The sequence below is a fragment of the Humulus lupulus genome, chromosome 4, assembly GCF_963169125.1.
Source record: "Humulus lupulus chromosome 4, drHumLupu1.1, whole genome shotgun sequence".
NCBI lineage: Eukaryota > Viridiplantae > Streptophyta > Magnoliopsida > Rosales > Cannabaceae > Humulus > Humulus lupulus.
In genome coordinates this window covers 19,601,401-19,615,874 of record NC_084796.1, presented here as the reverse complement: position 1 = coordinate 19,615,874, position 14,474 = coordinate 19,601,401, and the positions used below count along the sequence as shown (strand labels likewise).

Sequence of the window (14,474 nt, the reverse complement as noted above, 5' to 3'; positions counted from 1 at the left end):
TCTGGTCTAACATGACACTTGACTGGTCAGTCTTCACTGGTCGGACAGAAATTCTATCAGATCGGTCAGGTCACTTTATCACAACTCAGAAGAGCCAAAAAATTTATTGACTATTAATGTGCCATTTACTGACCATGCATTGCCACTTGTCACTTCTGATTGCTGCGTCATCGAACTGAAATTTTGGGGATAACACGGTTAAAAGCGCTTCACCCCATAAGTTGAAGTTCAACTTAGAAAACACCAACATATAATTTATCATCTCTAGATAAGTCCTTTTTCTCCTTTCAGCAACACCATTGTCTTGTGGTGTATAAGGTTCGGTGCACTCATAAATTATACCATTTTCTTCACAAAATGTATTGAATTCATTAGAGAAGTACTCTCCTCCTCTATCACTTCTTAGCACCTTAATCTTTTTATTCAGTTGATTTTTAACTTCTAATTTATATAATTTAAAAGCATCAAAAGTTTCATCTTTATGCTTTAAAAGAAACACATAGGTATATCTACTAAAATCATCTATAAAAGTAAGAAAATACATTTTACCACCTCTAGTTAAAACACCATTTAATTCACAAAGATCACTATGGATTAAATCTAGTAAATTAGATTACCTTTCTACACTAGGAAATTGTTTCTTAATCATTTTTGCCTTAACACATGTTTCACATTTACCATAGTTTTTAATATTGCATGCAATCATACCACATTTTACTACTCTTTTCATGGTTGAAAAACATATATGCGATAGTCTAAGATGCCACAAAAATAGAGAATCATACTCAACAATATAGGCGAAATTAACATTTTTATTGATAACATTGAAGGTTACATCATTGGTGCACAATTTAATCATACCCTCACAAGAGTACCTCTTTCCCAAAAATACATTTGATTTGGTAAGTATAAGTTTATCAGACTCAAAAACAGCTTTAATGCCGGGCTTGCCAAGCAAATCAGCACTTACCAAGTTTCTACTCATTTTGGGAACATAAAGTACATTCACTAATGTAATTTTCTTGCCGGAGGTGAAAAAGACTTCAATGGTACCTTTGCCAAGTACCTTTGATTTGCCCTCATTGCCCATTTGAATCTCATGGTTGCCCTTTGACTCTTCAATGGTTTTGAACAATGATTTGTCATAGGTGACATGGACAATGGCACATGTATCATACCACCACCATTTCACCTTGTCTTGGACCGCATTCACCTCACTAAGGGTAGCAACTATGTTTTCCTCTTGAGTTGCATTCACCTTAAGTCCTTGTTGGTCTTTTCTATGCCTACACTCTCTAGCATAGTGACCCTTTTTCCCACACACAAAGCAAGGACCTTTCTCGCCCTTAAACTTGTTTGGGTTGGTTTTTGGACTCAAAGGTTTCTCGTTACCCTTTTTCCCTTTGTTTTTGGGATGTTTTGGTTGTGACACCGCATTTGCTTTGGAAGTCTCTCCATTAGATCCCTCCACAAGTTTATCTCTACATATCAATTCTGTAATGCCATACTACCTTAGAGCCGTTACTAAGTGAGTTTAAAATGTGCATTTAACTAGCTAACCAAGCATTTAACTTAAAAGTGTAACTAAAATGTATTAAAATCACATAATTTGAAAATATAAACATTCATTGAAAATTATAAGTGTTTTACATTAGGGATCCCAAAAATACTGTTTATAAATATTTACAACTCAAAACATTTTTTAGGTCGACTAAACGACAAAATAGACTTCAGTACAAGCATCTCCCAAAAATACCCCTGGCCATGGCGGCCAGGCAGACCAGACATGTACGCGTCGCCTTACGCTCTCCGTACTCATGGTTGGTCAATCTTCCCTTTGCCCTTACCTTCACCACAGAGCACCCATGAGCTGAAGCCCAGCAAGAAAACTCCACACAAATAGATAACATATGCATGCCAATCACACAGCATAAAAAGCAAATTCGTCAACAGGCTAGACACACATACAGCCGTGCCATCCCAGGCGCTTTACCAGGCCCTGGGTTCGCAGTCCATACCATAAGGATATCCCAGGTATCCTTTAGGGTCTTACCCTGGCAACTCACACTCCGCGTGCTAAACGCTGCTCCAGGCCCCTTGCCGCTCTCGGCCTTCGCCGTTCTCGGCTCTTGCCGATCAATCACATATTTGCATACATAGCATAATTATTCAAACACTTATACATGTATTAACATAACCAATGGGCTACGCCTTGCACATATTCATATAGGGTCGTGCCCTGCAACACAACTATGGGGCCTCGCCCTGCTCTATGGGTACAACGGTTTTCTTACCTGTGTCCCGAGCTTCTTGAGCATCGAAATCTCAAGCACGGTCCTCTAACCCGAGCCTCGTTGAAAACCTAGTCACAACACATACATAGCACTCTCATTACTAGCCAATTTATAATCATCCCCTGGAACCAATCCTGAGCTCTCGGGACCTCCCGTTTCCCCCCACAAGGTAGCGGAAGCATCCCCTGAGCCCCTTGAGCCAAAACCCCAAAATCACATTTTCCCCTGCCCAGAAATTGGCCTAGCGCCGCAGCCCTAACCTATAGGGGTTGTGGCGCCCAGAATGGTGCCCTTCCCCTGATGCATCCTAGCGCCGCAGCACGGAAGAACAGGGCCGCGACGCCCATACGCGAACCCAGAAATCTGGGTTTTTCCCCAACATTTTCCTGACCCAAAACACTTCCAAATCAATACCAAGACATACCTAAGTCCCAAATTCAATCCAAAACCCCAAATAGACCATATGGCAACCCGAAAACATCAATAACAAGCCCAAACACACATTCAAACCCATGATTCACAAATTGGTTTAAAACTTCATAAAACTTAAACCAGACCTTACAAATCTTAAACTACACCAGCAATCAACTTCAAAGGTGCATGAAATTCTTACCTCAAACTAAAATTCGACTCTGGGCTTCCTCCAATTCCAACTCCAAGCTAAACCCATTTGATTCCCAAGCTGAACTCTCAAAATAACAAGCCACCAATCCAGCTTTCAACTTCCATTCTCAAACTCTCAAAACATGCTTGGAAACTTAGAGAAGATAGGGATGAATTCCTTACCTCAATATGTAGAGCAATCCTCTAGTTTTCCCTTGGCTTGATTCCCTCTTGATCCCACAAAACTCCAGAGATCTTCCCTCCTTCCTTCCTGGTTTCTAGTTCTCTCTAGAGCTCCCAAAACACAACTCTTGCATAAGCCAATATGTGAGAACGTTCTAAGCTTTTCCCTCAACCAAAGCTTATCTGCTTCCTAAGCCAAATGACCAATCACCCTCATTTCTAACTTAGATTCTAGCTAATCCTCAAGGGCATCCTAGACTTTTCCTTAATCTCTTGCAAGAGTACCACTTTCCCACTTAAAACAACTATCCTCAAGAGTTACCTATAGTTACCTAAGTTACCAAAGTGCCACTAACCATTTCTCAATAATTCTCATACTCAAGTTATAATGTTCCCAAAATACCCCTAGGCTCCTCCCGAGCCGGGTATTTAACCCCGTTGTGACTTTTAGCGAAACAGCTCCCTAGGACTGTCTCGAAACGTGCATCACAAATATATCACCATTATATCACAAACATCACATATATCACATTTATGCCCTCAACGGGCTAAAATTACAAATATGCCACTAACAGCCAGATGGGGCCCACATGCATATTTAATCACCTAAACATGCACTTCTAATCACATATTCATTTAGTTCACATATTAATACAATATAACAATTATTTCCCCACAGGCACGCTAATCAAGGCCCCAAGCCTTATTAGAAAATTTGGGTCATTACAACTATCCCCTCCTTACAGAGATTTCATCCCCGAAATTACCTGAACAACTTGGGATACCACTCCCGCATATCTGATTCAAGTTCCCATGTCGCCTCCTCAACTTTGATGTTCCTCCACATCACTTTCACCAAGGCGATGGTCTTGCTCCGCAAAACTTTATCCTTCTGGTCAAGAATCTGAATCGGCTTCTCCTCATAAGATAAATCCTGGTCCAGCTCCAAATTCTCATAACTCAACACATGTGAAGAATCTGATACATACTTCTGGAGCATGGATACGTGAAATACGTCATGAACCCCTGATAAGGCTGGAGGCATTGCCAATCTGTAAGCTACCTCCCCAACCCGCTCCAAAACCTCGAAGGGGCCCACAAACCTAGAGCTCAGCTTGCCCTGAACACCAAACCGTTTCACTCCTCTCAAAGGTGAAACCCTAAGGAACACATGGTCACTGACTTAAAATTCTACGCTCCTGCGTTTCAAGTCCGAGTAGCTCTTCTGGCGACTCTGGGAGGCGAGCATTCGAGCTCTAATCTTTTCTATCGCCTCATTCGTCCTCTGGACCATCTCAGGACCCAAATAATTCCTCTCACCCGCCTCATCCCAATAGATAGGTGATCTGCACTTCCTTCCATAAAGCATCTCATATGGAGCCACTCCGATAGTCACCTGATAACTTTTGTTGTACGAAAACTCAATCAAAGGAAGATACTTACTCCAAGATCCCCCAAAATCTAGCACACAGGCTCGTAACATGTCTTCTAGTATCTGAATCGTCCTTTCAGATTGTCCATCTGTCTGAGGATGATAAGCGGTACTAAACCGTAACTGCGTTCCCATATCCTTCTGTAGACTCTCTCGAAACTTGGAGGTGAAGGTGGGGTCTCTGTCGGATACTATCGGCCTCAGAGCCCCATGAAGTTGAACAATTTCCTTCACATATAACTCGGCATACTGCTCCACAGTATAAGTTGTCCTAACTGGTAGAAAGTGGGTGGACTTGGTATACATATCCACAATCACCCACACCAAGTCATGTTGTCCCACGGTCTTCCGCAAGCCAACCACAAAGTCCATGGCAATATCCTCCCACTTCCACTCTGGAATCCCTAAAGGCTACAGCAACCCAGCTGGCCTTTGATGTTCAGCTTTGACCTACTGACACGTTAAGCACTTGGCCACATAATCCACCACATCCCTCTTCATGCCCGACCACCAATACAAAGCTCTCAGATCTTGGTACATCTTCATCGTACCTGGATATAAGGAGTAGGGAGTGGTATGTGATTCGTCTAAGATCTCCCGCCGGATAGCAAAATCCATCGGAACACAGATTCGACCCTTGTACTTCAATAACCCCATCTCCGAGATTGAGAAGTCCTTAGCCACCCCGACTAAGACGTTCTCCCTGTGACCTCTCAACTGGGAATCTTTCCCCTGCGCCTCCTTGATCTTCTCAAGGAGTGTAGACTGAAGAGTGATGTTGGCTAACTGACCAATCACCAACTCTATACCTGCTCGGGTCATCTCCTCTGCTAGCTGATCAGATATTTGTCTTGAACTGAACAACTGTCCTGGGCCTTTCCGACTCAATGCATCAGCCACTACATTAGCCTTCCCAGGATGGTATAGGATATCACAATCATAATCCTTAACCAACTCCAGCCATCGTCTCTGGCGCATATTCAGTTCCTTCTGAGTAAAGAAGTACTTCAAACTTTTATGGTCGGTGTATATCTCGCACTTCTCACCATATAAATAATGTCTCCAAATCTTAAGCGCGAATACCACCGCTGCCAACTCTAGATCATGCGTGGGATATCTCTGCTCATACTCCTTCAACTGTCTCGATGTAAAGGCTATCACCTTACCAGCTTGTATCATCACACACCCTAAACCCTGTCTGGAAGCATCATAGTAAACCACAAATTTCTCATTATCTATCGGCAAACTCAACACCGGCGCGATGATCAGTCGCCGCTTCAATTCTTTAAAATTGTTCTCACATCTGTCTGTCCAAGCATACTGTAACGCCCCAACTCCAGGGACCGTTACGGTGTGCCTTGTAAATAGTGTTAAACTCGCTAAATGAGTTGTTTGACCAAAATCATGTAACTAAGTATGATTAGCGGTTTAGGGATTAAATTTTTTGGATAAGATGTAACGTTTCATTAGAACGTTTAACATATATACTGGGATCCCAAAAGTATGATTTTAGAGTCCACTACAAGAAAATATTTACAACAGGCCGTTATATGCGACAAAACAGGGTTTAAGCCTAGTTCCACTTTAAACCTCGGCCGTGGCGGACGAGCAGCTGCATATGTACACGTCATCACCTAAGCTTTCCAACTCAAGGATGGTCCAGCTTCCTTTTGCCTTTACCTGCACCACATAGCACCCGTGAGCCGAAGCCCAGCAAGAAAACACAATAAACATGATATAATATCAACAGTAATTGTATTAATTGTTCAGGACCAACAGTCCAAGCAAATAGGTGACTATCACAAAAATCACAAACGTGGGGTCAACACCCTTTAGCCATGTGCCGATAGGGTCACTAGGGCTTAACTGATAGGTTGTCCTTTCATAAGTTCGATCAGGATAGGTGCATGGTGAATGGTCACCAACATAACCTTCCTCATGACCATGGAGTCATAACCTGGGGACAGCACCCTTTAGCCATGTGACGATAGGGTCACCAGGGCTTAACAAATGAGTGAGCATCTCACTAGCTTCAACAGGATAGGTGCATGGTGATTGGTCACCAACATAACCTTCCTCCCAACTCTAGAGTCGTAACTATGGGACAGCGTCCCCTAGCCATGTGACAAACAGTCACCGGGGCCACATGCCCTGGCTCTGAACATCTGGTCTTAGACCAGGCAAGCGCTTATAAGTTCATCGACTTTAGGGTCGGTCCAGCATTAATGCCATAGAGCCATTCAATGTTGATATCGATTAGATCTAATCTTCATTTGGCCCGGCATTCATAACGCTCTGCCATTTCTGACCTTTAGGTCAGTGTCCCTGACTAGTCAGTGCCATACACAAGTAAGCCATGCCACCAAACATATATCACATGTTCAATATCCATAAACAAAGTATTCAGCATGCTCACTAAACAAGTACTAGTACAATTAAGATCATGCATAAACACACACGCACAAGCTCTGAACAATATCATACTCAGTACTCAAGCATTTCCTAATCACATGTTTCTCATGCATCATATGCATTATATTCAACAATCCAACATGCACCAATAATAGCCATGCATGTCACATTCAATAGTCAACCAACATGCATCAAGAATAGCCATGCACGTCATATTTAATAATCAACCAACATGCATCAAGGATAGCCATGCATGTCATATATACACAGGGTGCAGTTTTCTTACCTTTGGTCCAAGCACAGATTACCAGTAAACGAGCCATAAGCACGATCCTTACTCCAAGCCTCTAGTGATAACCTAGTCACAACCACAAATGGTGATCCAATGAGTTCAAGTTCTAAAACCAATCCCGGAACCAAGACCTAGCCTCCGAGACATCAAACGCCACCAATCCGGGTAGTAGGAATGATCCCGAGGCCTAAGGTTTGAGTTCCCATGACTAAAACCCCATTTTGGTCACTTTTCCTCTTTTGAGCCGCGGCCCCAACCATTAGAGCCGCAACCCCACTCAAGTCAGGCCCAAAAATCCTCTTTGACAGCAATTAGAGCCTCAGCTCTACCCCATAGAGCCGCAGCTCTAATAGCCCATCAGCACCAAACCAGCAGCTTCTTCAAGCTTGAGCCGCAGCGCGCAAGAACAGAGCCACGGCTCAACCTCGAACCCAGCCAAAAATCCTTCATTTCTTCATCTAAAATCCTTTCATAAACATATCCAAACATCTCCAAACTCAAAAATCAAAGTTCCCAAATATCCCCATGATCCAAAACCCATAAAAACCAAGTCTCAAATCACCCAAAAACACATCAAAACACAAAATCCAATTCAAGCTTAAAAACTTAGAACTTAAAACTTGAATTACCTCCAATTGAGTTGTTTCCAACTAAATCCTCCGTCTAATAAGCTTCTAATCTTTCCTAGGATCTCTATGCCTCGATCCTTGCTTGAATCCGAGTCCTAGAACTCAAGTTTCCTTCGAAAATGCGATCGGGAGACGAAAGTGGAACTTAGAGGGAGAGAGAACGTACAGAACGTTCTTTTTATTCTTTTAAAAGGTTACTTCAAGCTTAAGTAGCCTCAACCAAATCCTAATGCTCGATGTCCCGAAAACACCCCCGGGGACAAAATAGTCAAAACCTCTTGAATTTCCCCCTGATCTTACTAACTCCCAATTTATCACCAAATATTAATTCCCATTACCCAATAACCCGGTAATGCTCTAAATACCCCTTGACTTATTCCAAGTCAAGCTTAAATCCCGTTGTGACTTTCCCACTAGCTTACCTCCTAGGATCGTCTTGTGCTGGGTAACCCTGGTATAACCAAATAATAACAAAGCTCCACGCCCATTTCACATATATGCCAAAAATGCCCGAAATGGCCAAAATATGAAAATCACCCAATTCATCACAAATGGGTTCACATGCATATTTAATACACATAAACATGCAATTATCATTAAATAATACAATAAAGCAATTATGGCCCTCCCAGCCTCCTAATCATCCTAATCAAGGTCCTAAACCTTATTAGGAAATTCGGGGCATTACGCATACTTTGTCTTCTTCTTCGTCAATTTTGTCAACGGTGTAGCTATCCTGGAGAACCCCTCAACAAACCGCCGACAAAATCTGTTATTGTACCTAGATTCTTTTGCTGCAGCATGTGCAAGTAAGAAGGTAACTTGGAGTAGGATTCTTTAGGTGTGCCCCTGACATAACCGAGTGTCTTCTCTCTGCATCTCCATGCCTTCATATAACTCATATCGATCCCAAAAGATTTCTTCATACCCTCCTTTATGTTGTTTTCCATGTTGCTAGTGCCATTAGTAGCATATTTGTTCTTGATAAGGTGCCCAATGACCCAAGGTGCTGCTTGATGGTGGTCTTTCTGTCGCATTTCTAGTGAGCATGTATGTACACTATTGTAAACAATGATTTCAAACATGGAAGATCGCGCTTCTTTTTTCCCTCTTAATCTCCAACCACAGTCAGGATCCTTGCAGGTGATATACCACATATCAGTACCAGGTTTCTTCACCACAACCTCAAAATTATTCTTCATTGTGAAGAGAGTCACTTTGGTTTTCAAATCCATCTTGTTCTCAAAAGTCTTCCCATGGTGTATTTCTCCCAACGATGCACCGGAATAAGAGGTATGTGATCGAGCAGAGACCATAATATCGTCTTTTGTAAACATAAGAGCACTTCCTCTTCTGTGATCTTCTGTTGAAAATATTGGAATGTTCCCTTTTGTTCCACAAGGATGACTAGAGCTGGTCCCAGGTGTCCAGAGTCCTTAACTTGGTAGGTTCGCCTGTGCAAGACATATTGCCTGTCCTTGTTCTTGTTTGACATGTAAATCATCAGACTTGTCAATTGACACCATTGCACTATAATATACCTCTGAATCATACCCGACCTCTCTTTAAATTCAGCTACTGGATCGTCATTCACATAGGGGTCGTATTCATGCTGGTTGTCCTTCAAATCACCAATAGGACCTCCCATAGGATCTCCCTTAGGTCCAACAGTACCCACAGGATCAACACCAACAGTACCCACATGCACACCCACAAGATCTCTTTTTAGAACAAAAGTGCCCACCTCACTACGAACTTTATTAACACTGAGACCGGGAGTAGAATATGGATTTGAAATTACAATCTTCTTAATAGGAGTGACACACAAGGCAATCCTTTCTTTCGTTGTTACTCCTAAGAATGCACGGACACTAAGATCACTTTCAACATGAACAGGTGTAAACGGTTGGTCGCTGCATGTGTAAAGAACCTCAAATTTCAACTCATACATCTTTTTATCAACACGAAGTTCCTTGTGAAATATGTCAAGAAGTTGCAAGTATGTTACGTCATTCTCCATCGGTATCACTATGCATTGAGCATCCTTAAATCCACTTCCTCTCTTCTATTTCCCAAACACCATTGTAAGATACAAAAACGTAAACAATGGAACCTGTGATGAAAAAAAACAAAAAAAAATTGTTAAAAAAAATAGTAATTTTTTTTTCTTCAGGTTTTAAAAGGAAATCTATCAAGCTCTATCGAGCTGTAATCGAACCTACATCGAGCTCTATCAAGCTTCTATCGATCCTATATCGAGCAACAAGTTTTTAAACCGAACATAACCCTAACCAAACATTTCATCGAGCCCCTATCGAGCATTAATCGAGCACCATATATATCGAGCCATAAGAGCAACATCAAGAACTTAACAGAACCTACACTATCTGCATATTATCGAGCCCCTATCGAGCTCCCATCAAGCACATATCAAGAAACTACTAAACCAAATAGTCTAGGGTCCAATTGAACCCAAATCGAGTTCCTATCAATTCTATACCTATCGATCTATCATCGAGCCATTATCGAGCAATATTGAGCTCACAACTTAACTGTCTTCTACATAGTATCGAGCACCTATCGAGAGGGAACACACCAAACCCTCGGATTAAGGGAAGCCACCCACCAAAGGAGCCTCTGCCCCACCGAAGCCCTCAGAAAGCAAGAGTTCCCGCTGCACCCTCAGAATCCACCAATGTAAGGACCCCCATGCACCAACAGCCCCATCGGAAGAAAAATTTCCTCCATCTTCGACCACCATTCTGAGGAGAAGAAAACTAGCCCAGACATCCCCACTAACCCACTAACGAGAGGGAACACAATCCTCTCCCAGCTAGAACTAGTGGCACATCCTGGCCAGGAGAGAAAAACAGAGAAAAAAGCCAAAGGCCTCTGTTGGCGTTGAGAAGAACCTAGAGAGAAAACTTTTTTACAAAAACTTTGATGAGTATCTTGAACTTTTTCAAATCATATTAGTTGTTATAAAAATTAATATTTTATCATTGAGTTTTTAGATTTTTTAGGTGAAGTTTTAGCATTTCTAAATTGTATTAGTTGGTAAATTCAACTCAACATATTTAGAAATTTACATGTAAAATCCAATCTATATTGTGGTCACAATAATATTACATCTCTCAAGAAAGAATGTACCAAGTTCGAAATCGCCTCCCCGAGCCAAAAAAAAAAAAAATTTTATTTTCTTCTGTTTTTTATTATTAATTTTAAAAGATTTCTTAAAAAAGAAAATTTGAATAAAATAACATCTAGGACCATCTAATACTGTTTTTTTTTTTAACAAGACCATCTAATACTTTTGAAGCAACACATTAATACATGGTTGATGAGAATGAAATGAGATCCTTAAACAACAGTAGCTAGGAGCAGTAGTAATCTTCGCCCGCCATTACTGTACTCTCTCACTCGCTCTCTTTAGGTCGTCCCTCCATTACCAATTCCACACACTCTCTCTCTCTCTTCTGGCGACTTTACTTCCCCATTTCTCTCACAGATTCTCAATGGCTGCCACTATTGCCTTCAACGCCGTCGGAGCTCCGGCTAAACTTTCCGGCCAATTCCGCCGGTCTTCTCCTCTCCTCGGCGGCCTTCGATCGACTCAGCTTCGTCCTGGTCTGTCTTTTCAACGCACACCTTCATCCTCATTTTCATCCTCTGGTAAAACCTACATGCTTCTCCTCCGAGTACCTCTTTTCAATCTAAATTGGGTTTTACTTGATTGAAATCGGCTTTTCTTTTCTCAGGTATCAGGGCTCAGGTTGCAGCCGTTGAACAATCTAATGCTGCTACTGTGGCTAAGAATTTGGAGGGCCCTGTGGTTGTGGTCACTGGGGCTTCGAGAGGGATTGGTAGGGCAATTGCTCTGGCCTTGGGGAAATCTGGTTGTAAGGTCTCTGATCATTATCTCTTTCTCAGTTTCTCTCTTTATTATTAACTTATTTTTTTAAATGTCTATTCTGTTAGTTTTAAATTTGGTCTCGTTTAGATCTGTAAAATGAATAGTTGTGCACCCAATCTTCAGAGTAACTATAAATAACCATTAGTGATGGCTTATTGGCTTTAATTTCTTCCACTTCAAATGGGTTATATTCTGATTATTCTTTAGCCACTTCACTATCGCAATGCGCCATTATGGGAATTGAAATAGATTACCATTCATTCATATTCAAGTGTTTACATTTAAAATTGGCATGTTGAATACATTTTTTTTTTTTTAAAATGTTCATTGGATGATAAAGGTTTCGCAAATAACATCGTCAAGACTTCTTATCAAGTGTCTCCAAGAATTTCCTTAGACTACAATATTTTTCATCATGGATTAAGTTATGTGCCTCCGTTTCGTATCTAATAGGATTTCAAATGTTCCTTGGTGGTTCATGAGTGAGGGGAATTCAGAATTCCCTTATCTATTGTGTAAAGACATTTTTGAAACTTCCTTATACGATATAGGGGCATCATAGATACCATGTAAATTTTCTACTGCATGCTTCTAATCTTTGCCTATTTTGTAATGGAGCATTTTCTGCTTTACTCTTAAGTTAGTGATTATAGACTTCAATTACTGTTACAGGTACTTGTAAATTATGCGAGATCTTCAAAGGAGGCTGAAGAAGTTTCCAAGGAGGTGTGTTTAATGTCATTTTGACCTTTGATTGTAGTACTGAGTCCTGACAATTTTTTATTTTTTTTCCATTAGTTTGTTCTTTTCTTTTCATTTCTGATGGTGAAGTCATTTTATAATTTCTGCACGCCATATGTCCCTCCTTTTTTATTCCCACTTTTTTTAGTCTTTTAATGCTGAAATATGTATCCATAAATGAATGCTCTTGGAGAACGTTGATAATGTGAGATAATGTGTTTTTTTCTAGATTGAGGCACATGGTGGTCAAGCTCTTACTTTTGGTGGTGACGTCTCAAAAGAAGAAGATGTAGAGTTAATGATCAAAACTGTAAGTAAACCTTCTTTGACTTTACCTCAAAAGGAAAAATATATATATATATATATCAGCTGGTAGTCTCACCCTCACTTTAATGTTTACAGGCAGTTGATGCATGGGGAACAGTTGATGTCTTGATCAATAATGCAGGTTTGCATTTATCACTCTTCTATCGACTTTTTGTTTTGTTTTTTGTTTTCATCTGACTTTCTGTGTAAGTCATTTTGTAGGAATAACGAGGGATGGATTATTGATGAGAATGAAGAAACCCCAATGGCAAGATGTTATTGATTTAAATCTTACTGGTGTCTTTCTTTGCACTCAGGTGTGCAGCAATTTTTTATTATTAAGTACATTCTTTCTTTATTTTATTTTTTGAGATTAAGTGTTCAGATGTGTGACATTGATGTTTATTCTTTCTAATTTCTTCTCTTAAAACAGGCTGCGGCTAAAATAATGATGAAAAAGAGAAAGGTAAGCCGCAACTGAAATTTATCTTCTGCCACTGAAGATTTTTTAAGCAGAATATTTTGCCACAAATTCGGAACAAGAAATCCTATAACTTTGTCATTTCTAGGCATAATAAATTCTCAGCTTAATTGTATGTACACACTTGGAAGTTCACCAACATATAACTTTTCTTTTTAATAACAATTTGGCACCTCATAATGTTGTCACTAAGTTTTATATCTTATTCTCTGCAACCGACGGAAAGATGAGACAATGAATTTCTAGTCTTAGAATGATTAGTCATGGATTTTGTGCTTTTATTTTTTAACTTTTTTGTGCATTCCCTTCGTTCATTTTTTTTTCTTTTGCAGGGGAGAATAGTGAATATAGCATCTGTTGTTGGTCTGGTAGGAAATGCCGGCCAGGCGAACTACAGTGCTGCAAAAGCTGGTGTAATTGGTTTTACAAAGTCTGTTGCAAAAGAATATGCAAGCAGGAACATTAATGTAAGTGTCTAGGATCATATTACAAAATGTACCGCAAGGTACCATCAATTCTATTCCATAAATTGTTCTAGATTATGATATGCCTCAAGCAACTATAGAACCCTTCTTTTTCATAGGTCAATGCTGTGGCTCCTGGTTTCATTGCATCCGATATGACTGCAAAACTTGGAGAAGACATAGAAAAGAAGATCTTGGACACCATCCCCTTAGGTGAGCTAAATAAATATCTGGATGTTTAATAATTATACCACTGAAGTGTATCTGCAGTTGAAATACGATACTATTAAGCCTTTAACCACTCTCCCAGGGCGATATGGTCAACCCGAGGAAGTAGCTGGACTGGTAGAATTCTTGGCACTTAATTCGGCGGCTAGTTATATTACTGGACAGGTACTATCCTTTACTTGCAATCTCCAAAAGAGTTGTAGCCAAAAAGAAAAGTAGAATGTATTGAAAAGGTGATATGTATTTGTGCTCTTTCATTTTAGGTCTTTACAATTGACGGCGGAATGGTGATGTAAAGCCCGAGACCAGCACTCTTGCCTGCTTCAACTTTAGAACAAGTCTCCCACATAATAGGTTTTTCGTGTAGTTTCATTTTTTGTCCCACATAATAGGTTGTTTCTGGCGGAAATTACATAAGAATAATTGTTCTTATTTGAGGTGATTTTTGTATGCTTTATTTTGCAGTTTCAAGTAATCTAATGTGATTGAACTGATA

The 14,474-nt window shown here is 40.4% G+C and overlaps 1 protein-coding gene across 1 annotated transcript; it reads left to right on the top strand.

Moving 5' to 3' along the window:
• The first annotated feature begins 11,157 nt into the window (after nucleotides 1-11,157).
• On the top strand, nucleotides 11,158-14,472 carry LOC133830120 (3-oxoacyl-[acyl-carrier-protein] reductase 4-like). The gene is made up of 11 exons (XM_062260039.1): nucleotides 11,158-11,517; nucleotides 11,604-11,749; nucleotides 12,431-12,484; nucleotides 12,729-12,809; nucleotides 12,902-12,947; nucleotides 13,028-13,122; nucleotides 13,239-13,271; nucleotides 13,619-13,753; nucleotides 13,870-13,963; nucleotides 14,061-14,143; nucleotides 14,242-14,472. Exons 1-11 carry the CDS (start codon nucleotides 11,361-11,363, stop codon nucleotides 14,272-14,274), a joined length of 957 nt encoding a protein of 318 aa, XP_062116023.1. The 5' UTR covers nucleotides 11,158-11,360; the 3' UTR covers nucleotides 14,275-14,472.
• The last annotated feature ends 2 nt before the right edge of the window (nucleotides 14,473-14,474 follow it).

Excerpts from the sequence above, each read along its gene's own strand:
- LOC133830120 (XM_062260039.1), top strand. The coding sequence starts at position 11,361 with ATGGCTGCCACTATTGCCTTCAACGCCGTCGGAGCTCCGGCTAAACTT. Across the intron at positions 13,964-14,060 it reads CTTGGACACCATCCCCTTAG|GGCGATATGGTCAACCCGAG; the intron begins GTGAGCTAAATA and ends CCACTCTCCCAG. Across the intron at positions 14,144-14,241 it reads CTAGTTATATTACTGGACAG|GTCTTTACAATTGACGGCGG; the intron begins GTACTATCCTTT and ends CTTTCATTTTAG.